The sequence below is a fragment of the Ictidomys tridecemlineatus genome, unplaced genomic scaffold (genome assembly GCF_052094955.1).
Source record: "Ictidomys tridecemlineatus isolate mIctTri1 unplaced genomic scaffold, mIctTri1.hap1 Scaffold_54, whole genome shotgun sequence".
In the NCBI taxonomy this organism is placed as follows: domain Eukaryota; kingdom Metazoa; phylum Chordata; class Mammalia; order Rodentia; family Sciuridae; genus Ictidomys; species Ictidomys tridecemlineatus.
The window spans coordinates 2,018,073-2,044,795 of record NW_027523576.1 but is presented as its reverse complement, the minus strand read 5'-3'; the positions used below and the strand labels follow the sequence as shown (position 1 = coordinate 2,044,795).

The following is a 26,723-nucleotide window of genomic DNA, read 5'->3' as shown; positions in this document are numbered from 1 at the left end:
AATAATCAGAACATTTCTCAACGGTAAAGTTTCAGTGATGGAAGAAGTGAGTCATGTTCTAGAGAATTCTGCCAGCGAGTATTTTCCCTCACTCTTCAGATGGAGCAACGGAGCCAGAGAGGCACTCGAGGGGTGGCTGTGAGGAACGAGAACCAATCATTTAGCACATTTATCTAAAACCACACACACCAGTCCATATTATCCTATTCACCAGAGCCACCAATGTATGCTTCATCCCTCTGTAAATGTCTGTTCCCTGCAGCACAGAGCAACAGTTCCTGGAATTGCATCCAATGTGCCTTGAGGATAATCATAGTTGTGGTTTCAGAGATGCTCCAATAGCATTTATATAATACTGTGAAATTTACAGGTAAGCATGGAATCTATGCTTAAGAAAATATTCGTTTTGGACAAGTGATTTATCAGACAGTGACAGGATTTGGAGATGTGGGAGTGAGTTCAAATAATAAAGAAACATCTCATTGGGCATTTTCTTGGCCCAGCCCTTGGGGGAAACTTGCCAGTCTGTGTGGCAATACACTGAGAGCCCCAGGACCTTCACTCATGAGTGATTGAGGACAGGCCTGGGGAGAAGGGCCATTCAGGATTCTGAGCTAATCTGATTATCCAACGCATGGGAGGAGTGTTAGAGAGAATGAGTGCTTTCTCTCTCCTTCCAACTTGCAATAAGTGCTAGTTTTGTGTGCTGACTGGCTCCACGATCCTCTGGAAGGGACCCCGAGACTTGAGCTTCATTGGGGTCTGTTGAGTCCTATTTTGGGGACAGTGCTGCGAGCCTGTGCCCAGGAACAGAGAGCTCTCCCTGCTCTGCTAAGTGCAGCCCTCACTGTGCCCTGTGCCTTGGGTTCAGAGAAGACATTTTTAATTCATAAACCATAAAGATCATCTTTTATAGTATGTAATTCAGTGGCTTTTTGTATATTCGGATTGATGTGACCATCATCACTAACCAATACTAGAACGTCTTCATCACTTCAAAAACAAACCTCATGCCCACTAGCAGTCACACCCAATTTCCTCCCTTCTTCTTCCCTCCAGTTCCTGGAAACCACTAATCTACTTTCTGTCTCTTTAGATCTGTTCATTCTGGACACTTTGTATAAATGGAATCATATAATATGTGATTTTTGTGGTTGACTTCTTTCATTTAGCAGAGTATTTTCCAAGTTCATCCACATGGTAGCATGTATCAGCTCTTCATTCCTTTTTAATGACTGAGTAGTCTTCCAGTGTACGAATATACTTCATTTTATTTATCCCATTATATGTTGATGTAATCAAGGAGAATTTGGGCACTGTTCTGTGCTGCACTTGAAGCCTACAGACAATTAACATGTTTTTCTATTCCCTCATCAAATCAGTGTTTTAGGAAGATGGCTAAGGCAGGCCTGTGAAAGCCACAGGGGCAGAGATGAAGGATGATGGGTTTTGGTTGTTGGTTATTCTTCTAGACAGGAAAGAAATATCAAGGTCACCTGGGAACGTTTGTGCCAGAAGCAAGCCTGATCTCCTCTCTCTCCCTCTCTCTCTCTCTCTCTCTGCATCTCTCAGCTTTCCTGTCTGTCACTCTTCCTCTCTCAGCTCAAAGCCATAAAGCCACAAGCTTTGAAGAGCAGCTCATCTTGGGGTGAGAGCCCCACGGTGGTTTCAGCCATGTCTCATATTTCCCCTGGCAGCTCTGTTGAAAATCAGCCAATCACACTCCTTCCTGGAATGTGCATGACTGATAATTGCCTCTTGCACAATTATCTGCAAAACTCTGTTGCTAATGAAATGAATGATTTAGTTATCCTGGTTAGTAATAGCCCACCTCACACAAAGACCACTGTGGCATCTGTGAGGCTGGCCGGGATGCTGGGGGAGGCACTTATCTGCAGTCCTTACAGTCACTCTCTCATCTTGGCTAACTGGGTGGGGGGGGGAGGGTGCCCGCAGCCTGGTCCCTGCACCTTCCCCACGCTGCATCAAGAGCTGGGAGCATCTAGAGGCAAAACAGGAACAGACCCAAGATGAGCTTTCTGCTCTCGGATTGTGACCCACTAAAGTCTGAGGCTGCTTCCTCCCCGCACCTGGTGAAGGAGGCCTGTGATGATGTGCAATCTGCCAGGTTTACTGCGGTCCAGGGAGAAAGCGGCTGACTGGCAGACTGGGGCTGCATCGGGGCAGAGAGGAGATCAGGCTTGCTTCTTGCATCCTGAAACACCCCTCCCGGGACCCCACAGTGGGTGGCTCCCACCCTGGCACCCAAAGAGCACCCTTTCCTTTTCCCACGGCGCCAGACCTCCACTCCCCTGCTTCCCAGCAGGACCATCCAGGACCCTCAGGTTCTAGCTCTATTGCCCATTTTCACTGATTTCTAAAGAAAGACATCACCATCAAGAAATGGAGAGAAGAGGGTACAGCTGGGGGATTGGAACTGATCAAGGTACATAGAGAGAAATAAGCATAGTTATTTGAAGAAAATTTTGTTGCAAACATAAATGCGCACACACACGCGCGCGCACGCGTGCACACACATACACACACACACAGTTCTCCTCCTCTGGTCTTCTGGAAGATTCTACTCAGGGGTAACTTCCTCAGTCTGGGAAATAGCTGTCCAGAGTTGTGATTGGAAATTTGCTTAAGGGACTTTTATGAAATGAGCAGAACCATTCAGCAGACTATTCACAAGAGAGCTGGGTACTGGGGGCTGTTGGAGGAGCTGGTGTCTGTACATGACCTGACCTCACCCCTCTTACTGGTTTGGCTCTGGATAAGCCACTTGATCCACAGCAAAATTTAGTAGGTGCTCAAAATATACTTGTAGAGCTACGTGTTTATTTATTTTGACAGCTACCCACATGTCCCTTTCTAAATATTTTGATGCAGCTTACAACAATAATAATGAAACAAAGGAAGAACTAAATTATGTGAGAGGAACACATTGAGTGAAGAATATAGTGAAGTTAAAGATGAGATCAATACCTGAAAATTATGAGACCATAGAGGCTGCACCTTTAACCCTGAGAGGCACAGCCCTTCCTGATTTTGATAGACACTTCCCTGGGTTTTGATCAAGAGGATCTGTGGGGGCAGAGGGTGGTGCCCTGGTGGCACTCCTGGGTGGAGAAAGAGAAGGGCCTGGTGAGGACTACTTTCCTCCTTGTTGGCACTTATCAATGCGAGCCAGATACCGCCCAGCTCATTTTCATTATCAAGAGTGGCTGTTTTCAACATTGTTTACAGAGTAGTGATGCTCTTCTAAAATCCAATGGAGAGTAGGGACTTTGTTTAAAGTTCCTATGGGGCTGGGTACTGGCCAATTTTCTAGACCTCTCATTCCCTACATAGGAACTGCTCGATCCCAAGGGTCTGCAAACCCCTCTCTGTTCTAGGTGAATGGATGGACATCAGGAAAGAAAGAGGGAGAGAGGGAGGATCTGGGGGGGTGGGCAGAAGGAAGGAAAGATTTTTATTGCTACTTTATAACATTGTAGTAAGAACCAGCAAGAATATTTTTACTTTGATCTGGTAAATTGGGACTTCCTTTTCATGTGCATCAAACTGCCCTTTGATTCTTTAAATCCAAATAAAACAAATTATGATGTCAAGAGATTGAAGAGAGAGTTCAGTGGGTACTATCCTTGTTAAGCATATGGGCTCTGGAACCAGACTGCCTCAGTTTGAACCCTGGCCCTTACTTATTAGCTGCGTGATACTGAACAAGCTACTTACTCTTTCTGTACCTCGGTTTCTTCATTAGTAGAAGGGAGTGTCAATAGTACCTACCTTGCAGGGTTGTTGTGAGCATAAAATACACTAGTGTGTATGTGGGTTTAGAATCATGTATGACACAGGGTGATGATGTAATCAACACTGGCTGTTGTTATGGGTGTGGAAGTGTGTGATTCCTTGCAGTACCAGTTTTTGCACATATAATTCCTGGCCCTCCGGTAGGTATCCTATTTAACTTCAGGACCCCACAGGGGGCTTGTTCACTCAGCAGATGGCCAGGGATTTGTGCTGCAGCGAGTTCTGTGAATGTGGTTGGTTGGGCAAGGATGGGGTGGGGCGGCTTCTGTGCCTTTTGCTGTTTTGCTGGGGAAGACGAACTCTGGAGGCATCCAGGTCCAATCTTAATTTATGGTTGTGGGATGTTTATAGCAAACTCCTTCCTAGTCTATATGATCTGTAAGTCCAGAGGGTGTCTGCTGGGTGAGAGGGTGGTCAGCGAATGCTTTCTTCCTAAGAGTTTCCCAGGCTGGGCTGGAGCAGAGAACCCTGGACTGCTGTGGGTTTCACCTAAAGTTCCCGGTCCTGTTCTCTGACCTGCTTCTTAGGGACAAGATGGCATTGCAGGGACTTCCCAGGGTCTCCCATAAGAATCCTAAGGGGCCACATGCATGTCAAGGTTGTTGTTAGTGGCCCCTGAGAGCTGGCAGGGGCCACAGCCAGAACCTGGAGCTGGACAGTTCACACCTCCCCAACCTCCTTCTAGTCATGCTAGAAGGTTCCTGTGGTTCCACCTGTCTGTCCAGGTGGCAAGCTATCATTACCTGAAAGGACTTGCAATTTGCTTTGCAAGACCAAACTCTCAGGCTGAAGTCGGTGGTAACAGACAGTGCACACCATGGAGGGCAAAGAGGAAAGGAGGAGAGGGAGACTTGGTGTCAGAAGTGGGACTTCTGTTTGAGCAGGAAGTGAAGGAAGAAGCTAGGAATATCAGGGATGCAGGAATGGGTATATGAGGGTGTGCTGGGCCGGGAGAGAGGAGACCAGGATGATGGGAGTAGTAAATGGCGTGTGGATCTTGGATGAGGAGGGTCTGCCTGGAGCATGGATAACCCAGAAGCCCCATTGGAATAGATTTGGCTTGATACTCTAGGAAACAGGACAGACATATTGGGAGAGGAGTTCACAAGGAAGGCCTTGTCTTCTGCCTGATCCTGGCTGGGAATCTTCCCTGACACTGTCAAGGGCAGTTGGAGTGAGGTCTGTCTCAGCACGTGTATAGGCACACACATATAGCTTACAGGTGTGACCAGGTGTGCTTGCACACAACCATTATCTCTGCTGAGTTTTCCAGTCTCTTAATCCTTCTGGCTCTGAGCTTGTGATCTGGGGCTTACATACAAATGACTTTATAAGTCTTAGCAGGACCACAGGGTGCCATCATGTCAGAAGGGGAAACCAAGGGGCTGGGGTTGTAGCTCAGTGGTACAGCACTTGCCTAACATGTGTGAGGCTCTGGGGTCCATCCTCAGCACCAAATAAAAAATAAATAATTAAAATAAAGGTATTGTGTCCAACTACTAAAAATAAATAAACAAAACAAAGGTATCGTGTCCATCTACAACTGAAAAAAAATTTAAAAGAAGGTGAAAACAAGGCACTGTATTCTAAAGAAGCTGGTTCTAGGAGCTGCCCTTGAATTATTGTGGAGTCCGATTTCACGTGGGGGCTGCTGGGACTCCTTTATTCAGCAGTCTGGCTTCTAAAATGGTTTCTTTCCCTCATCTCTTATAAAGCCAGGGAAGGGTGTTACCTGAGAGAGGCTATTTGGACAAATCATTTTAATCATTTCTCAGTGGTGCAGTTTGGTGGAGGGGGCTGGGAGGGAGAGGGTTGTTCCTGGGGTTTCCAGTCACCCCAGTACTCCTTTAGACCATCAGCGAGTGGAGAGTGCGGTGGGGAGGGGGCTTGCAGAGGACTCAGAAGGCTCAGAAAGGTGATAACACTTCACCATATGGAAAAGGGTGACAGAAAAAGGAGGAAGACTTAAACTTTAGGTGATAGGGGGTGGCCGAACCTGGGGATGCAGGTGACGTCCCAGTGCATAGTGTTCCTCGGATAGAAGTGTCTTTGGTAAGAGGGAGGAGTGTGAGGCCATGTGTTCTGAGGTCACCTCCCCATAGTACTGACCACCTGAGTTCCTCCTGTCCCCTCTTGAGAGCTGCCGCCATCATCCCTTGCCCTATTAGTGGCTACCTCCCACTCCTGGGTGCCTTTTATTCTCTTTCTCCCTTGGGCTGTGAGAAGGGCAGAGTGCCCAGCCAGGAGGGAATGGACATGGATGTGTGTGGTTGTGCATGTGTGTGTGTGTGTGTGTGTGTGTGTGTGTGTGTGTGTGTGTGTTTGTGTGTGTGTGTAGGGGCTGGGGCTAACAGCAGGTCAGAGCACAGGAGTAGAGAGCTTCTGGCAGGTGAGGCTGCCCTTAGGTCAGCTCTGTACCCTGGAGCCCAGAGGACTCTTCACTCAGACGGCAGCAGCCTGCAAGACCCCGAGAAGCCAGAGCATCTTCAGTCACTGACCAGAGGAGACCCCGAGGAGCCTGGGAGGAGCCTCAGGAGTAAGTTAGGCTCTGAAGGGCTGGGTGTGGCTGGGCTCAGTGAGAGGTGGGAGAAGCCAGGGATGCTCAGAAAGATCTGGACCCACAGAGCAAGAGAGAAGAGGAAAAGGGAAACTAGGAGACCTTCGTGCCCTCGGTCTGTGGCTTGATGCACAGTATCTTCATCTCTGTCCCTTGGGCCCTGCAATTCAGAGGCCACAGCCGGGGGCCAGAAATTCCAAATAAAGGAGGGAAGGGTGTGAGGTGTGATACCAGTGTGGCCCATGGGGTCTCCCCAGTGGTGAATGGTGGGTGGTCATAGTCAACATTTGAAGGCAAGAATGGAGGGGTGACCCTGAGGCTGGTGGTCAGGCTGGGGAGACTGAGGAACCAGGTTCTACAGGCCCTCAGTGGGTAATAGTAAGTAGAAGGGGTGGTGATTTTGGACAAGACCCAGATTTTGCTTCTACTTACAGGTGTTCACGATGACAGTACCCTGGAAAGCTCTGGAATAAAAATACCTGGGCTTTAGGTCGTGGAGGTAGGAGATGGTATCGTGTAATGAAAGGTTTCATTTTTCTCACCTGCCACAGCCTTAATGTCAGATGCTTGGGAAACAAGAGGTGGGGATGAATGGGCCTTGGAGCTGGCTGATGGGAGGGCTCGGGGCAGGTGGGTGGCCAGTCTGCCTGTGACCTCTCCCCTTTGCTTCTTGAGATTCACAAACAAATTCCTGGTTCCTGGTGCCCAGGCTGCTCCCTGTCACCCTCTTTGTTGTTCTCTGCCTCCTTCAGGTGATGGTGGGCTCCTGCTCCACATCCTGATGGGACTCTCTGGAGCTGACAGAACCCTTTATTGCCTACAACTTGGACCTGGTGCTTCTTTCAAGGTATATGTTTTATGAGGTAAGTCTGATCAGCGCTTTCTGCAGAGTTCCAGCATCTGTTACTCCTTGGGGAGCCCAAAGGATAAATAAAGCCATGAGCTTCTGACACAAAAAGTTCCAAAGCCTAGGCGGGGACATAGGCAGGGGCTGGGATTCTGTTGGTCTTTCACTTCTCCATCCCTGTTACCAACTTCTGTCCTCTATTTTCTTAAATAGAGGAGCAGAGGTCCTCACCGGCCTCCCTCCTCATACAGGGGTGTGGTCAGGCCCCCAGATCTGGGCTCATCGCTGTCTTTCTACCAGTCTTTCAACCCCAGCTGCCCTTCTCCCCTGGCCCCCTGACAAATGCCCACACAGCCTTTAAACTCAGGTCAGTGGTCTCCTCTCTGCAAGCCTTTCCTCTCTCTCCCAGGCCTGGCTATTAGCTTCCTGCTGGGTTTCCACACTCTCGCTACAGGCCTCTAACCTCAGCAGCGGGCCGCTGGAGCCCACTCCACCAGCTGCGGAGCACTGGTTGGTGGGTCTCTTCCCAAGTCCATGTTCAGGGATGTCTTGCTAAATAGCTTTAAGTCATCCCCGGCAGTATTTACACCACACAAATTCACAACACCACAGATCAGTGCTTCTTCTCCCACCCTGAGAGCCTGGCTGGCATGTTTGTCTCCTCCCCAATGGCAAGTCCATCAAAGGAAAGGGCTGGGTCCTACTCCTGTTTGTAAAGGCAGGCCCAGCCGAATGTCTGGTATTAAGTGAGAAATAACTTGCCAGACAGGAGACTTGTCCTGGGAAACTTGTAAATTGTGATGACAGTATATTCTGCTGCCTCCCACCCCCATACTTCAAACACTGCCACACCCTTATCAACTTCCTTCTTAAAGCACTTAGGAGCTGCCTTTGCCTGTAAGACCAGAATTTAAAGCCTGGAGGCAGGGGATTTTTTATCTGCCTTGTTTTGTCCCTGTGAATGGTGTGGAGAAGTGATTAGTACAACACTACCAAATGAGTCAATAAGTAATCAAATCTAAGCTCCTTAACACAACTCTCAGGCCCTTCACTAGACCACACGACTCTCCCTCAGTCGCTGTAGTTGCTTCCTCTGGGTAGGAATCCTCCCACTGATCCTCTCACCAGCACACAGGGTTAGGACCCAAGGCCAAGCACCACCATAAAACCATCTCTCCTTCCCCTCCATTTGCCAAAGGCCTCTTCACTCTTGCATCTCTGCTGACTTCCAGAACACCCTCTGTCTTTCTGTAGTAACAACCTTAAAGATTAGGATTATTTCCTCCATTCTTTGTGGGGCTCTGAGCTCCTTGGAGGCAGGGCACATGTGTGGATGGCCTTGGGTTCACCCTGGCCCTTCACTGCCTAACTTAGTATCTCACATGTGGGGAGTCATATCTGTGGTCTATGGTTTACTCACATAAAAAAAAATAGAGACTAATGAGATGTGTGCAAATGCTGTCTCTGATCTATCCACTTCAGGGAATAGTATGGGTTAGCAAAATCTAACCCAGTATCACTAGGGGTTGGAGGGGGACAGTGCTGTGGGGAACATGACCAAATCCAGAATCAGCCTCATGGGCCCTGGTGTCTGATCTCATGGTGAAGTGGCCTTATGACTCGATAATTTGCTTTTTCCCTTTCCCTTCCAGTTCATGGCCACCTTGCTTCTGGCTGACTGTAACTACTTCTGCCAGCCAGTGGACTACAACCGAGCAAGCTCAGGGTGAGGGTATAGCAGGAAGTGGGACAATTAAGGCTGAAGAGGGAGGGTTGGTGGAAAGACCCTCATATAACAAGCAGAACTAAATCAAGACAAAGTCACCAAGCTTTCTGATGGGAGGCTGGGGACTGGCTGGTTAGGCACAGGCTTTGGAATCAGAGGAGCTCAGACCTCAGTTTGGACATGAGATCTGCCAGTTACTGGCCATGTGACATACCTTTTTTGGATCTCAATTTTCTTATCTATGTAATGGGGATAGGAACACTTACTTTATAAAAGGAAACTTTGGGGAAAGATTGAATTAGACAATGTCTGAGTGTTTAGCTCTGAGACAGGTGCATATTACTGGTATCTAAGTGGTAGTTATTTCATTATTGCTAGCTGTTCTCAGATTCAACTGGAAGTAGAACAAAAGGCTTCCCAGCAGCAAGAAAGCTAAGCTTTGACAGGTCACCGAGTAGTGATAGGGATGTTGAGTCACTGGGGTTCCAACAAGGAGCTAAAAGTCTTGCGACTCAAAATATGGTCCACAGACCAGCAGCATCAGCATCACTGGGAGCTTGTTCAACAAGCAAAATCTGTGCCCCACCTCACGCAGCAAGCACATGGATTAAGAATCTGCTTTTCAATAAACAAGATCTGCATGTGCTTAGGATTGAGCTGAGCATATTTGGAAAGTCCTCCTTTGACCACTCGAAAGCTGTGCCACCTTATTCCTGGGCTAACAAGCAAACAGGTAGGTAGGCACTTTGGGAACACAAAGTGTGCAGGAACAGAGAGGGCTGAATCCTGCCCTGCTGGGCAAGCTGTGCCACCAGCAGGACCAGAGTTTGATGGAACTTCCCCTTCATGCCCAGCAGATGGCGAGCGTGTGCTGGTGGTGCTACTCAAAGGCTGCTGAGTCTCTAGGCAAGGTGAGACTCCCCAAGCACTGGCTCCTTTACAGTTCTATCAGCCAGGTCTCAGGCGGTGTTTCACCTGCCCAGTGTGAATGCTTTCCTCCAGCATCCCTGTTGGATGTAAAGCCTTGGTTCTAGGATCTGACTGAGGAAGGATGCTCAGGGACTGATGTAGCATCTCACTGCTACAGGCTTCCACCGAGTCCCCATTGTTCATCTATTCACCTGCATAAAAGTAGTCATTTTCCCCCAATAGCAAATCCAGAGGGTTTGCAGCACCTAGTGGGTCAAGATCATGATGTGGGGTGGTGGTGATGAGAAGGTGCTGAATCCTCCCTCCGTCCACTGCCCTGCTTACTTGTGAATTTACGTAATTGTATGATTCTGTGTGTGTGTATGTAAATTGTGTCAGGGAAAGGGCCATGTGCATATATCTGAACACACATCTTGAAATAAACATGATGCCATTTGTGTTTCTCTTCATTGGTGTTATTTGTCTCTTCTGTAAGTCTCTGGAAGTGCCATGCTGGCAGATAAAAGCCACTGTGATTCTCCTGTCTCACTGGGGGACTTGGAATTCCATTAAGAAATCTTTGAACACATGCTAAGAACCTTCAAAGGGAGACAGGGATGAAGAAGAAATGAGATCAAAATGGGCATAACCATACTCTTCCAAAGTGGAATATAGGACCAAGATCACATGGTATGACATAAGTGAACATTTACTGAGCTCTTTAAACCTAGAGCTGGATGGGACCTGGAAAGCAGTTGGCCTGAGAATGGTCTCTGTGCCTCCAGTATTGTTATTTTTCTTTATAATCAGTTCCCTTGGCTCTTTTTAGGTAAGTTCTTATTTTTTGATGCCTCAACAATTAAGAAAGTTTTAAAACCTGTCAAAGGCCACACAGTGCTATTTGGGGACTATTTATTCATCAGGCATTCCAGGTAATCAGCTCAAGGCCACCCAGGGCTACATCCTGTAGACAGAATACTCACAGAAAATTCCCCATAAGTTACACAGGATGTGAGCACAGCCCACACACTTTTCCAGCCCAGGTTGAGTGCCTCCAAAGGTGGCTGCCTGTTTCAAGGAAAACTTTATTTTTGTCAATTTATAGGAATAAGTTCTGTTCATTGGCATGGCAGCCAGGATAAGGGGGAAATTAGTCATTCCAGAGTTCAGAGCTAATATTGTTCAGTGCCTGTGGCTACCTCTGCCTCATGGGGCAGCACAAACGGAAGTGACCTCTGCTGGGTGACACTGAAATATGACTCTGGGGGGACAGTGTGGTAGATGGATTTGGGTTGTAAAGACTATACCTCAGGTTATCAGGATAATAGTGTGCACATTATAAATCAGAAAGCTAATTGCATTTGGCAAAACAGTCAAATTCCTCCCCAAAGTAGAAGTTCATCTCTATGGACTACTGTAGATAATGATAAGGAAAGGTGCTGGCTGGAGTTTTAAAGATACACTATAACAGGGCTCAGCTAAATTGCCTGACAGTGCCCATTTGCCAAGGCAGGGGGGCCCAGAGTAACAGGTGGGACAGGGGAGGTCCCTCTGATGGAAGAGGACTTGCCCCTTTACCTCCATCTCCCAGAAGGGTCCAATAGCTGATGTCCTAGCTATCGCCTCACAGATCAGGGTGCATCTAATTGATGGACTTTTCAGTTCACCCTAAATGGAACAGTTTCACGGGGCCCTTCCAGCTCAGTATTCTGTAAGGATATTCCCTCCCTGCCTTCCCTCCCCACCCTGCTTTCTCTCTTTCTTGCAGTTTCCTTATACGTGGAAACACCCACTTATAACAAAGGTAACTTCTGTCTTTTGTCCTCCGTCCTTGAATAGTTGTGTTAGTTAGCTTTGGTTTTCTATGACCAATGTACTTGACGACAGTAATTGGAGGAAGAAAAGTTCATTTGGCCCCATGAATTCAGAGGTTCAGTTCATGGTTGGCTGTTTCCATTGCTCTGGGCTTGAATTAGGCAGACCTTCATGGTGGGAGGGCATGGTAGAGGACATCTGCTTAGCTTTCGGCAGCCAGGAAGCAGAGAGGTGGGGGGAGAAAGGGTCTGAGGAGAAGATAAACACTTTTAGGGCATGCCCCTAGTGACCTGCTTTCTCTGACTAGGTCTCACGTCCCCATAGTCCATTCAGCCATTAAGAGATGGATGGACAAATCCACTAATGACATCAGAGCCCTCATGATCTAAACGTTTCCCCAAAGCACCACCTCTGGGCACATGAAATTTTGGAGGACATTCCAGATCCAAAACAGAACAGTAGTCATTGGGTAAAATATAAATTACAAAAGAAATGGAGGGTGTAATTATTGTTTTAGAAATTTAAACCCTCACTATCAGGATCTGGTGTCTTGTGGGTGTGAGAGCTTCAGGTGGTCAGCCAGATGCATCAAGGATGTATGGTGGGAAGAGGAGGGATAGGGGACCAAAGGGATACATTTTAGTAGCTGTAGAGAGATCAAGGGCTCATGAATAAAATCAGGGAATATTTATTTAAAGCATACCACACCAACCCATCTTCAAATCAGAGATCCCTGGAGTCTCAGAACCCCTGAGTTCAGAATCCTTCCTCTTCCTGGATAAAGGAGTGGGGTGCTGCTAACATCATCTGCTGGAGACTTTTTCACTGGCAGAATTCAGAAACAAGAGGTGATTTCAGCTCTAACAAATTCTGACAGAGTTGGAACATTGACACATGGTCAGTACAAATCCTTTCTTTAAAAAAAACACAATTTAGCAAATATAATATTAAACAAAAAGGTAGAAAATGCCCATTTTGAAAATAATTATAAATAAAACTGTAAACACGGATATGGTAGCTGGTGAAATTATGGATATTTTGAAATTTTCTTTGTAGTTTTCCTTTTTTTCTATAATGCCTATTCTTTTTTTAGTCATAAAATTTTAATATTAAAATTTGATGAATTCAGAATACCTAGGCAGCTTTTTTTCCTCCTGAGAATTACTGAAGGATTTATTTGATCTGCTCATTAGGTCTTCATCTTTGACATAGAGGACATACTTTACCCTACTGTTAACCTTTCGTTCATTCAGCATAGAAATATTAAGGACTTACTCTGAGTCTGGTGTTAGAGACCTAGATACAGGCCCAACCTGGCTTCCTTTGTAAGGTCCCTAAATGCTTAGAAAGTCAGATATTTAACAATATCTACTGCTCTGGGGAAAGTTAGGAAGAAGGCCAGTCTTGTCCCAGTGTGGGAGTGAAATCTTTGAACAAAGATTTAAACAAAATACCAAATGTGATTATGGGGCTGCTTACCACTGGTCCAGTGGACCTGATTCAGAATGGAATGGTGACTCCATTCTGGGAGCTCCCAGGACACCAGAACATCAGCACACAGCCAAGTACAAGTCTAAAACTCCCTCTTAAAGGCCACTGAAATGTTAGGCAATTTTAAAATTATCCACATGTAAAAACTAACTTGCACAGATCATGGGCCCATTTTGGCTTCATAGGAAGGGTTTCTTGGAGTAAGAATCCAAGGGATATTAGAGAAAAAATATTCAATGATACTTATTGAAACCTGGCAAGGAAGATTACTCAGGACATCAAGGTAAGTGTAGGGACCCCTGCAGTGGGGTCCTGCAATGGGGGAAACTTTAACTCCAAATACCGCATGGGAGTTTATAGCCAAGGAGCTAGTGTGTCAGTGAATGGAAAATGACTAGGAGGTAACATCTGGGGTAAGGGGAATTCTGGCTAAACTGACCTAATAGGAGTATTCTTGTAGATGGGCCAGGGTGATCACTTGGGAGATGGTAGAGGACTAAAAACCTGATCAGATAGGGAGGAGGGTGAGATAGTGAGGACTGGCATTTTATTTTATATTTTTGTTTGCTAAAACTGTATTTTATATGAGGACGTGCACAGATGGACCTAGGAGAAGGGTCAGGAGCTTAACCAAAGTTTGGCCAAGCAAAGAACTTTTACCAGGGGAAGCCTTGACAACTATATTCATATATATTACAACAGATCCTCAACAGTAGTGAAGGGTGGCAATCTTTGAACTAGCTCTTTCAAGTTAAAAATGACCTTTGTATCTACAAACTTTTCTGAGAAATGAAGAAAATGTTTTTTATAGATGAGAAGAGACTTGGCCAGAATCCATGGCGTGACAGACTAGAACTGGGACCTCAACACATAACTCTCTTACCAGTGCTCTGTGTCCTCTAGAACTGGGTCAAGGTGAAAAGAATATCTACACACAGGGTCATTTAGATATCCTGGATCTGAATCTCAGCTTCTGATATAGCTCATCCATCTGGAAAACTTGATAATAGACATCTATTTTCTATTACCTCCCACCCTCATGTATCTCTTTTCTTTCAAATATATACATGAAAAGAGAGAGAGAGAGGCGGGGGGCACCTTCTATGCTGATTAAATTTACCATTTAACTCTGTTGTGAAATATCAAGATAGGATCAGGATGGGAAAAAGTAGAAAAGAGAAAGACACAAAGGAAAGAAATTTAAATAGTCTATTTTTAAAAGGAAGAGAGGGGAAACGGTCTGTATCAGTGTCCACCTTCTCAGGGAGTCACAAAAGAAACAGGGTATCTCCCAGACCTGCCGCATCAGATCTGAGAACAACAGCCTTACAGAGACAGGTTCAGCCAGCCCCCGCAGTGGCACAGCCACATCCCTGTTGCACATGCCTCCTAGCACTTCTGCTCTCCTGAAAGCTGGTTTCTGCAACTGGTCTCAAGGCCATAGATGTCCTGTAGAAACCTCCTCCAGTCACTTGTGAATTCCTATGCCCTTTATGCTCAGCCTAGTGGAAAAACACATTTCCTCCAAGTTCCCTAAAATTAATTAATTAATCATCTCACTGTTGCATTCTAATTAAACACCCACAAGTGTATGAGAGGTCCCTCCATATACACTATACAGATGTTGCCTTCCAGAAGAATTTGTGGGGCTCCAATGCAGCATAAATAAGGAGAAACCTTTAGTTAGAAAAAAAAAATTGCTCTGTATATTTTAATTGCAAACCTTGTGGCTCACTGTACAGGGCTCATCTACGGTTTCAAACAATTGCTGTGGCATCTTTGTCAGGCATTGAGTCAGCCAGGGTCACATAAATTTCCCAGAGTTCCTTTGCCTGAGTGTTTCCAGTTAGAGTGGGGGAGGGGAGTCATTTTGCTTGAGACCTAAGGGCACAGGTGAAGCCTCAGCCCTGTTATTCTTCACTCTTAAAGGGTTGCAGCAGGTGCTTTTGCAGCTCAGCCCATTGTCGCTAACCACTTTCCCCTGAAAACTTCTTCAGCCTGTGTGTCCCAGGCCAGGCCTGTGCTTAGTTCTGAGACAGGACACCAGCTCCTCCTGCAGGACAGAGAGAACAGAGCTGGGCTCCATTCTTCCAGAGGGTCCCAAGGGTTCCGCTTGTCCTTGCCTCCTCCCACTTGACATCCATCCTCCCCTCTCTGCTGCCTTCCCAGGAGACCTTGAGCTCTATCACCAGAGGCCAAGATAGCATCACAGAGACCATTCGACCAGCCCCCACGATGGCAGAGTCAAGTCTCTGAAACTAATTCCGCACTTCCCACTGGTTCTGCTTCTCTGATTGAACCCTGCTGATACAATGTCCTTGTGGCACATCCCAGTGCCACAAACTCCCCCAAAATCTCTGGAGAAAAAAAGGAAGAGAAGTTGTTTTGTAAGGAGAGATTAGAATGTGTAGGGGATCAGGGCTTTCCATTTTCTTCCTATCCCTTCCTACCTCCACCCTATAAAGCTGTAGGAAGACAGAAGAGCTGGAGATTAGGCAACTATGCTTCATTTTGTTTGGAATCTAAGTGGGGAGAGAATTTAGGGAAGGCTAGGGAGGTAACAAATCTTTGTAGCTGAGGGACTGAATATACAAATCAATAATAGCCAGATCATGAGTGAAAATACAACTCTGGCCCACAATTGGCAGCAACCCATCCAGAAAACAAACCCATTATCTATAGGAGCCATCCCAGGAAATCAGCCTGCTATCTGCAGTCTCGCAGGAGGTCAGACTACTATTTCTAGCAATTGGGACCAGAAACAAAAATAATAACTCCTCTAAGATAGCCAACTTTCTGTTACTATAACAAAATACCTGAGATAATTGTCCTATAGAGAAAAGATTATTTTGGCTTTCAGGTTTGGAGGTCCCAGTTCATGATCTATCTATTGACCCCATTAGTTTTGGGCCTATGGTGAGGTAGCAGGTAGCACATGGCAGAAAATAACTGCTTATTTCATGTTCAGGAAGCAAAGGAGAGTGCTGGGGGACCAGAGTCTCACCATCCTCTTCAAGGACACATCCTCAATAACCTAAAGACCTCCCATTAGGTCCCACCTCGTAAAGCTTCCACTACTTTCTAAAAAGCACCTTCTCGGGGACTAAGCCTTTAATATATGGGGCCTTTGGGTTATATTGAAGATCCAAACTACAGTATCATGTAACAACTGACCTCAAGTGGCCAGGACTTAATTATTAATTGACCTCTTTCCTAATTTTTGTCTCTGCTTCTATTTTTGGACCAACCAAATGAGTCAAATATGAACCCTTCACGGATGGCATAGGATGCCTACTTCTAGTTACACCACCTACAGCTTCCCATGCGAATAGCCTCCCAGGGTACACCTGCAGTCTTCCTTTTTTTTCCAATAAGGATTTTCCCACTCTTGTTTCTGCTTTTGAGTTTCTGCAAAAACACAAATGACACTGACTGGCTCCCTTGCTTTGGTGAGCTCTAAATACGTAGCCTTTCCTTTTCCCATGTGGCTGGTCTCCACTGAGGTCTATATAAGGGAGGCCTCTGGCACCATGTAGCAGCCTTAAGATTAGGTGTTGGGAGGGTGTGCCTACGCTGAGGAGTGCTGGAAATAGTTCCCTGGTGTCCCATGGCTTTGTCATAGTCCAGGAGGTGGAGATGCAAGATGACAATGCAGGATGACTCTTTTGTTTGAATTTGAGGTAAACAATGAATAATTTCAAGCATGAACATGTCACAGGCAGTATTTGGGACATACTAATGCCAAAAAAGTACTTATTATTTCTGTGGAATTGGATTGTAGCTAAGCCTCTTTATTTTTATTGGTAAAGGCTGGTCATCCTACAAAGAGGGCAATTAAAAGTTCTCGTGTCCCATTCCCATACTGGAAACAAATAGTGAAGAGGGGGAGAAGGAATGTAGGGGGACTACCAGGGGATTCAGAGAGAGGAAGGGACACCATATCAGAGGTGACGTGGATAGCCCTCCCAGGGATTGGTTGAGGACATAGATGTATCAACAGATTGCCAGGGTAGAAGGAACCTGTCCAAGAACCACTGGAGAAATGACGATCTCTTTAGACAGCAGTCTAAGGCCCAAGCTTATGTGGGTCTACATGCCTGTTCCTCATGAATGCTACATCTACCTTAGCATTAGCACCGTTTGCCACCCTGTTCAAGATTGGCATCAACTTCAGAAGGAAGGAAAGCAAATGGGAGAAATGTACTTAAAACCACTGAGCAGTCAACCTGTAATGAAATTTTAAAACTTCTAGGGGGATCATGTCAACACTGCTGAATTTGACTAGTTTTACCTACCAATGACTGGGTTCATTTTCTGCCTCTGTAAATGAACACTCAATATTTAAATATATATAATGATCAGAAATTAATATTTTTACATATAAATCTATTGGGGTTTTCAATTTGGAAAGCAGTATGGAGATTCCTTGGAAAACTTGGAATGAAACCACCATTTCACCCAACTATCTCATTCCTCAGTTTATACCCAAAGGACTTAAAAACAGCATACTACAGTAACACAGCCACATCAATTTTTATAGCAGCACAATTCATAATAGCTAAATTGAGGAGCCAACCTAGATGTCCTTCAACAGATGAATAGATAAAGAAACTGGTATATATACACAATAGAATATTACTCAGCATTAAAAGAGAATAAAATTATTGCATTTTCAGGTATATTATGCTAATATTATGCTAAGTGAATATTATCATAATATACCTGAAAATGCAATAATGCAGCAAGCCAATCCCCAGAAACCAAAGGCTGAATGTTTTCTCTGATGCATAATGCTGATCCATGATGGGGGGTGGGGTGCGGAGCATGGGAGGAATGGAGGAACTTTGGATTGGGCAAAAGGGAGGGAGTGGAAGGGAAGGGAAGGAGGGGGTACAGGGGTAGGAAAGATGGTGGAGTGAGATGGACATCATTACCTTAAGTACATGTATAGCTGTGACTCTAATTTGTGTACAACCAGAGATGTGAAAAATTGTCCTCTATATGTGTAATATGAACTTAAATGCATTCTTCTGTCATATATAACAAATTAGAATGAATGAATGAATGAATGAATAAATAAATAAATAAAACTGATCATATTCATTTTTTTTCATGTATTCTACATTGAATCAGAAAATGTCCCTCTTTAATCCATTAAATACTTTGGCCTTAAAAATTTATTGAGATTTAAAACAAAATCATAGCCACCATATGCCTTAGTTTTTGATCTTTTTAAGTGCCTGCTTCAGAGAGATATGACACCTTTTGAAAATTAAACTCTTCCCAGCCCGTCCCCTCACCTTGACTTTCCTATCTGGCAATTTTCCAAGGAGTCATTTTCTGCAGAGAGATAAGTTCATCACTTTATTTGGTCTATTTTTTAAAAATAATAGTGATTTTTTCTCTTTCTAACTATTAATCTATATTATGATATTGAATGCAGTTTTCAACCTTCAAGTTCACCCCCAGCCCTTTAATGTTGATGTGCTACCTGGAGTCTTTGCTTACACTCACACTCTTAATTCTTACTGTGTTTTTCTTCTTATTTCTAGGCAGAAAAGATGAGGACAGTGGTGACAACAGCACCCCCTGATTGAGGGCTGGCTGAGTCATAGTTACTTTCATACATATATCACCATCTGGGGGATAACCGTGTACACGAGGTATCCTCATCTCCTCTTACAAATGAGAGAAGTGACGCTCAGAGAGGTAAAGTAACTTGCTCAAGGTAACACAGACAGTAAGTGGTGAAGTGTGATTTAAACTCAGACTTATCTTATCCTAGAGTATATATATTTACATTCTGACTTACTGCTTAGCTACCATGGTTCCCTAATTCACAGGAAATTTTTGTGTCTTTGGTTGGCTCTAATAATAGCCTTCCTAAGGAGGAATGTGTTGGGTTCTTCTCCTGGTATGGAAGGTACCTCCACCCTAAAGTGTCATTATTAATAAACTTATACATAGTGACTGCTGTGTGTCAGACACTGGTCTAAGCAATTTACAAATATTAACTTATTTAATATTTCCAAAAACCCCACAGGTTAAGAAGCCATCATAATTCCTCTCATTTTACAGATACAGAAAATTAAAGCACAGAGAAGTTAAGTGACTCACCCAAGATCACACAACCATTACATTCTGCAAAGTCAGGTTTCACACTTATAGCCATGCACACAGGTCTCTTTCCTTCAAAGATTTGAACTTCCCATCCTAGCCCATCTCCTACTTCCTGTTCAATGATGAGAGGGTGATGGGGTCAAGGATCCAGAGTTTCCCCAAAGGAAGGTCCTGAAAAACAATAAGTCTTTATAAAGTTCATCATGAGGGGAAAGCTAACATGGTCCATCTATAGCTCCTGGCCACTGAGTTTTTTCTCTAAAACAATGATCACAGCCTCTAGGAGGATCCTTCTTTTGAGATTGAAAACCAAATTCATGAGAGTCTTTTTTTTCTTGTATTAGGATTGAACTCAGGTGCAACTCACCACAGAGCGATGGCCCCACTCACCCCTTTTGTTTTTTACTTTGAAAGAGGGTCTCATTAAATTGCTGAGGTTGGCCTTCAACTTGCAATCCTGCTCAACCTCTAGAGTCACTGGGGTTATAGGCACGTGCCACCATGCCCACCATGATTCCTGATAGCTTCCTTCTCACCTCACTTCCTCTGATCTCAGCCATGTGCATGGATCTGACTGTGCGAGAGAGAAGCCATCAGGTGGGAAGAATTCTGTCCTGGAGAAGCAATGTGGCTGCCCCAACATCAGAAGTCACAGAAAACCAGATAAAAGATCTCCACCTCTTTGAGTCACTTCATTTTGACAAGATGCTGGACCTCCCTCCTTTTAGAGGTTGTTGTGTGATAAAAAGCAGAGACCTGGAGCTGTCCTTCACACCTTGCCCTGGTTTTTCTCCAACTGTGTCAGGGACTTGAGGAAACCAAGGGCATATTGGAAGACCACGGAGGGACAGGAAGGGAAACCCAGTGGAAAAGGTCCTCTCCCCTACAGCTCTTCAAAGGGATGTCCCAATAATGCACAGTAATCTGCAGCTAGAAGAGCTCTGCCATTACTGCTCAATAGATCTTCAACAGTCTCCTTAACTTAATGAGCTGTCAGTTTCTATATCTAAAGATGAGGATTGATAATGGCAACTATCATCCAGTATTGTTTGGGGGGATTAAATGTCACCGTGTATGTAAAAGTTCGGGCATACGATAACAGCTCAAGAAATGTTAACCAATATACAGCAAGATCTGCCTGTGCCTGCAAAGTTGAATTGACCATCGGGGTCTGCAACCACCAACCATCAGTTCTTAATCTTGTCTGAGGAATTTTGAGCAAGTTGTACATAATAGTAGGCAGGAGTTTATTTGAAGGGAAAGGAAAAGGGATAAAGGGACACTCAAGGGTGAAAGGGAGAGAGCATTTCCTCTCAAAGAGAGAGACAGTGTGTCTCTCTAATAGGTCAGTTTTATTGGGGGTCTCAGGGAAGTTTCCAGAGACTCCCTCCCAGGAGTACCATGTAATTTTTGACTGACAGCAGGATCGAGTCAGAACTTCAAGTTCCCATTGCATAGGGTCTCATCCCATGAAGGGGAGATTTTGATATTATAAGATCTGCTGAAGGGGGGAAAAAAGGGGGAGAGAATTGAACAACAGCAGAGGAGGTAGAGAGGGAAGATGGAAGGGGAGGGGAGGGGAGGGGGGATAGTAGGGGATAGGAAAGGTAGCAGAATACAACAGTCACTAATATGCCATTATGTAAAAATGTGAGTATGTAACAGAAGTGAGTCTGTATTATGTATTTGGGGAGTTCAAAACCCAATTGAGTCGAATGTATGAAAGATGATATGTCTTGAGCTCTGTAATGTTTTGAACAATCAATAAAAAAAAAAAAGATCTGCTGAAAACTCAAGGCAACTCTGAGTCAGCTGGGCCCATGATGACTTGTTCTAATTGGAACTTGTCCTTACAGATTTTTATGGTTGGAGACTTTGCTTCTAATTATCCCATCTCCTTGAGTCCTGGAATCTGGTCTGTGTAAAGGTCACAAAAGTCTCCCTTTAGAGTACTCTCTGTTCTTCTTACTGTCTTGGAAGAGTGTTTGGTCTGCATTTCTCCTGCAGATAACAGGTTGTTTGCTGAGGAAGGCAACATATCCTATTGACTTAAGTCAGCTAGGGTCCCGAGTGGTGTCCGGTAAAGTGCTTTTTACAAAAAAAAGCATGTGTGTGTGGGGGTGGGGTGGGGGGAGGTCAGCACAGTAGGCCCAGTGCCGTGACATGTGACTAAATTAGTCAGGGTCACTCCAGGTGAATTGGGCTGGCACGAAATAATCACTCAGGGACAGAAAGTACCTTTTTCTTGGGGTTTAGCCATGGCTCCTCTGCCCCAGCTCCCACAAGGGAGTCAAGGGAAGCTGGCAAAAGAGAGAGCGAGCACACCTGAAGCCCTATTTATTGAGGGGAAAGACACTCAAGAAAGTTCCACCCAAATGAAGCAAGAGATTGGGTTTGTGGGGGGTATAGCCCAGTCTCATTGTGTGACGCCTACTCCCAGAGCTTTATTCCCCTTCAGAGTGAGGTGAGATTCACCTGTTTCTGCATGCAGGAAACCAGTCTCACACCTCCATTGCTCAAAGGTAAGGGTCCGCGCTCACCCCTATGTGGCAGCTCCCAATAGCCCAATCTGTAAAATCATCCATTAACCTGATGTTCCCATTGCTCATGTCTGTCTGCGATCTATCATTAACTACTATGATAACATAATTCTGAAAATATAAGGAAAAGAACCAAACTCAGTCTCATCTTTCACAACATGCATATGACACTGAGTGTGGTGGGGTTTTGCTCATCCAGCTAGCAATCAAGGCTGCAATACCAGAATTTAATTCTGACACCGTCTACTGGGAGACAACATTAGATCCCACAGGTGGATGGCTCAGTTCCCCAAACTTGTCACTCCACCCCTACTCCAGATGCCAATCACCAGCCCCAGTTTGTTTCACCTGTGTTTCTGACTCAGAGTTCCCAGAGCTTGGGGAAATACTTAGTCACATTCACTGGCTTATTATAAAAGACATTACAAAGGATACAGATGAAGTAATGAACAGCGTGATGATTGGGGGAGGGGACACGGAGCTTCCAGACTCTCCTGGGGGCAGACTCTAAACTTCATGGGTTCAGCCATTCAGAAGCTCTCATATCTCTCTCTCTCTCTCTCTCTCTCTCTCTCTCTCTCTCTCTCTCTCTCTCTCTCTTTCCAATTTTGTCTTACTCTTGAGCTCTAGAATATCAGCCCATACCATTTGATAATTGACTTTCAAGATCACTCAGTCTAGTTGAACAATATTGGGGAGCTGAGAATAGCCAGGCAGTTCATGAAGCCAGCAGCCTTGGGGGCTTTCATCATCCATGTCTTTGTTGCAGAGACAAAAGCTCTAACACTCAGTTGAAAAAACCAGTGGGTGATGGCTGAGCCCCAGCTCAGTGTGACAATCCTTACTCTGATCCTCATTATCATATTCTCACAAGTGGCATCAAACCACTAAAAATAAGAAAGTTATTTCCCAAGATTAAAAAAAAAGAAAGAGGGTGGGAGTGTGGGGGATTCAGCACTGGGCTAGGGCAGGGGGAAACAGAAGAAGGCAGACGTTAAAATAGCAGCAAATGCACACCATGTAATTTCAAACAGTCGATAAGGTCACACTGCAAGGTTGGTAATTCTGCTGAGATAATTGCTCTTCCCAAGATCACTGTCTTTACCAGAGAAAGAAATGATTGCTGTGTGTGAGAAATCTCGCTGTCTCCTGCTTCATGAGAAGTGGCAGTGACTAATGAGAGACCAGGCTTTTGATTTGCAAATATTCCATCCATGCACAGGGACTTTAAGGAGTAGAGAGACAGTTTTAGAGAAGAATCCTTGGGATGATTCAGCCTTTGGGGTCACCTTTTATTTTCGAGGAAATCTGGGTGGCACCATGGAGCTAGATTCCATAAATCTAGGTTTAAAACCAAGGTCTCGGGTTGCTTAGCTTCTGATGAATCTCCAGAGCAAATCTCCAAATGTTTGTTAACTGCAAAAGAAGATGATTTGATTAGTTAAACTCCTGGATCCTTTGCAGTACTCCAAAATCCATCCTGGGAATCTCCTTGAATGCTTCATAGGGTTAAGAACAATACAGTAAGCACAATAATGATCTCCCCCAAATGTCCTTGTCCAGTCCCTGGAACCTATACTGCATGGGGCCAATGTCACCACAAGGGTCCTTAAAAGATAGAAGAGTGAAATAGAAGCGCCAGAGGAGGAGACATGACAAAGGAGCAGAGGTTGGATGAAGGAAAATGATTGTTCACTTTGATGAGCCAAGGAGTGTTGAATCCTCTAGAAGCTGGAAAAAGAAAATGAATTTTCCTCCATTTTTCCTTCTAACCATCCCTGCCAACAGTTTGATTCTAGCACACAGCCATTTTGGACTGCTAACCTCCAGAATTGCAAGATAGTAATTTTATGTGGTTTGTTTGGAAGTTTGTTATAGCAACAATAGGAAACTACTACCACCAGGAAGGTTCAGGCCCTGGTATCTCTTGCCCTGATACCAGCATCAAGGCATCTGCCGAGGCTAATACCCAGGGATCCATTTGTCTCATTTTCACTAACCTGGAAGATCAACAAAAAGAAAGGCCATTAATTACCTTTGTGGTCACTCTAGACAACTAATGTGTATAATTTAGGGCCCATATATGCATTTTCCAGCTATTAAGTACATAGACCACCTAACATTAACAAATGAACTTCTATTTATTGAGTGCTTATGATTTGCTAGACATGTAATACTTCATTACAGATGAAGAAATGGGCCTAGCAAAGCTGAGTGTCATCATGAGCTGTGGGGACTCTGTACAGGCCTATGTCAATCCAGGCCCCAAGCCATTTTCCAGAGTTCATTTCCCAGCTTCCAGATTCCTTATGCACCATAGTATCCAGTAAAAGGACCAGAATCTCACATGGGACAGTGTTTCCCAACTTTGGTGGGTATCAGAATCATGTCAAGAGCTTGTTAAAATGGATTCCTGGGCCACATAGATACTCTAATTCAGTGTGCGTGGGGAGGGGCTTGGGAAATTATTTTCCTAGTAAGTTTCTAGGTGATCTCAACACGGCAAGTCCATGGACCACACTTAGAGTAACCAGGCCCTAAAAGCCATCCTATCTCAGCCTTCATCTCTAGAACCAGCCAGCCACATTGATGCCATAGGTGAGCCTTAATTGTGTTCCATGACTAAACCAACGTTTTGCCAAATCAGAATACAGAGGATTTATTTTCAGAGGGTCATTGAGAAAAAATAGATGCAAAGATATGGCCTACATGAACTGTGATAGTAAAAGCAAAAGTGACTCCATTTTGTTTTGTGATTTCATTTTGTAAAACAACCATGCCAAGAAGAGTCATGACTGGAGCAAGATGTTCTTTTCCTTTTGCTATAGAAACCTTTAAGAACACAGAACTACCTAATGGGATATTGTTTCTGTACCTAGGGTAACAGGGCTCTGTTTCTGTAACTGGGGTGACTGGGAGGTCTCTCTCAGGATCTGGGTCCATGGAAGTATAATCTCTCTGCTCCTCTTCCCTCTCCCTCTTGGATGGCTCTTCCCGCCTGCCTGCTCCTACTTCTTGCAGTAATTAAACGATCTCCAGTCCCTAGCACATGTATATTTTTTATACACTTGTTCTGCTCCACTCGACCTTTGGGTTTCCACCAAACAGCAAAGGAAAGTCATTTCCAGGGCTTCCTTCCCAAGGTGTTAGACTGAGGGGCAAGTGAGAAGGGAAGTGGAGGGAAAGGAAGAACATCTGCTCATACCTTGTTAAAATGTTTGCTTTTTTTTTTTTTTGCTACAGATCTTAGAAGTAAATGCATCTGGGATAGAGGATTCAATGAAAGAACTTTACTATTTTGCTGATTGATACTCTATTACCAATTATTGCTGATCAGATATCCTTGCAGTGTGCTATTTAATAGTAATATACCATAGAATTGCATGCTTCATAACAGCAGTGAGACCCAGCCTACCAAGGATCTATTAATCAAGTTTTCCTTTTTTTTAAGTTGAGAAGAGGTTCAATTTTTTAATTTTGTCACTGCCTTCTCTTTGGCTCTCCCTAGTCCAGCCTGAGAAGTCCTGAACCTGCTCCCCCAGCTAATGACACCTCTATTTTCCCTTAGAAAGATGCTGTTGGGGAGGTTAGAGAAAACAAATCTTCCCAGTCTGGGGTTGATAGGTCCTTGAGGAAGGAGATACAATGGTGGTCTGACTAGTTTTCCTTTTTAATGGAAAGGGGATCCTGGGACCCAGAGTAGATGTGTGATCAGGTTATTTGGAATAATTAGTTTACCAGGATCTTAGAAAAGTGAGGGCTCATTGTAGAGTGTGCTTCTCTTACTTTATGAAATCTGACCTCCCTCCATGGTACCTGGGGTTTGGTTGGGGTAGCCCCCAGAGATGGCTGGATATATATTACAGGTGTGGTTCTTGCAACAGCACCCATTTGTCCATCTTCTTAAGTGAAAGGAGAAGTAGGCTGAGTCCTGAGACTTAGACTGTGTAGTTTGTAGTGTTAGTTGGCTTGTACCAACTAACATTTCATTTCAGTGCAGGTTATTACCAGGACTCTCTCCAGAATCCCAGGGCAGCACCAATGTGGCTCCCATGGCTGTCAATCACTTCAAGGAGGAGGGGCAAAATTCATGTTTGACAGGTAAGAGATGAATGGCATAATTAAAAACAAATATTATTTTTGCCTCCTCCTTGACTCTTTAAATTCTGTCTAGAAATGAAAGGTTTCCGGTTGAACTGGGTGAAAATCCAACAGGTCTTCATGTTTTTGTTTGATTCTGATATAACAAACAGAGCTACAGTAACTTTAGGCCTTATAAACACTAGGAATTAAATTGCACAACCCAATATACTAAATTATTGTTTTACCCACACAGCTGTTTTTATCTACACAATTGAGGTGGCTTATGCAACAGTAGATAATACAGTGAGATATATATATGAACAAAGGGCCAGAGAAAATTTAATTTACCACTTAGCCTATTTGGCCATTCAAATGAGTCTTCATTATTTAAGTGATTTCAGAAATTACCCTTTATTCCTGTCCCTCAGTTTCCCCTTCCTCCTTGCTGCAACAGGTGAATTTCTTTCTCTTAGTTCAATTGCATTCAGCACATATTTATTGAAATGCATGATGTTAATTCAGCACCATGTTTGGTGTTGGAAGGAAAATCAGATAAGTAAAGAGTAGTTCCTGATTTTATGATCTCTGTCTTTGTGTATCTGTCGCCTACTGTCCATTTATCTATTGATACACAAATAGATGATAGATAAATAGGTCAGCAGGTAGACAGATGGATTAATGGTGTGGAAGGTACCAGTTATAGATAAGATAGATACATACATATCCACAAAGATTAAACCAAAGATATATTCTAATAGGAATGAAAGAAATAGGGTACAAAATGAGCAACTGGAAGCTAAAATAAAACCATATGGTTTT

General features: G+C 44.5%; 1 protein-coding gene across 1 annotated transcript in view; it reads left to right on the top strand.

The window, feature by feature from the left end:
• The window catches only part of LOC144373987 (uncharacterized), a 61,634-nt gene extending 51,309 nt beyond the window's left edge, over window positions 1–10,325 (top strand). Inside the window, exons 3-6 of the mRNA XM_078036965.1 lie at window positions 7,126–7,220; window positions 8,873–8,946; window positions 9,477–9,679; window positions 9,801–10,325. Coding sequence (XP_077893091.1) covers window positions 7,126–7,220; window positions 8,873–8,946; window positions 9,477–9,679; window positions 9,801–9,844 — 416 coding nt within the window. The 3' untranslated portion in view covers window positions 9,845–10,325. The remainder of the gene's footprint in view (window positions 1–7,125; window positions 7,221–8,872; window positions 8,947–9,476; window positions 9,680–9,800) is intronic.
• Window positions 10,326–26,723: the final 16,398 nt, after the last annotated feature.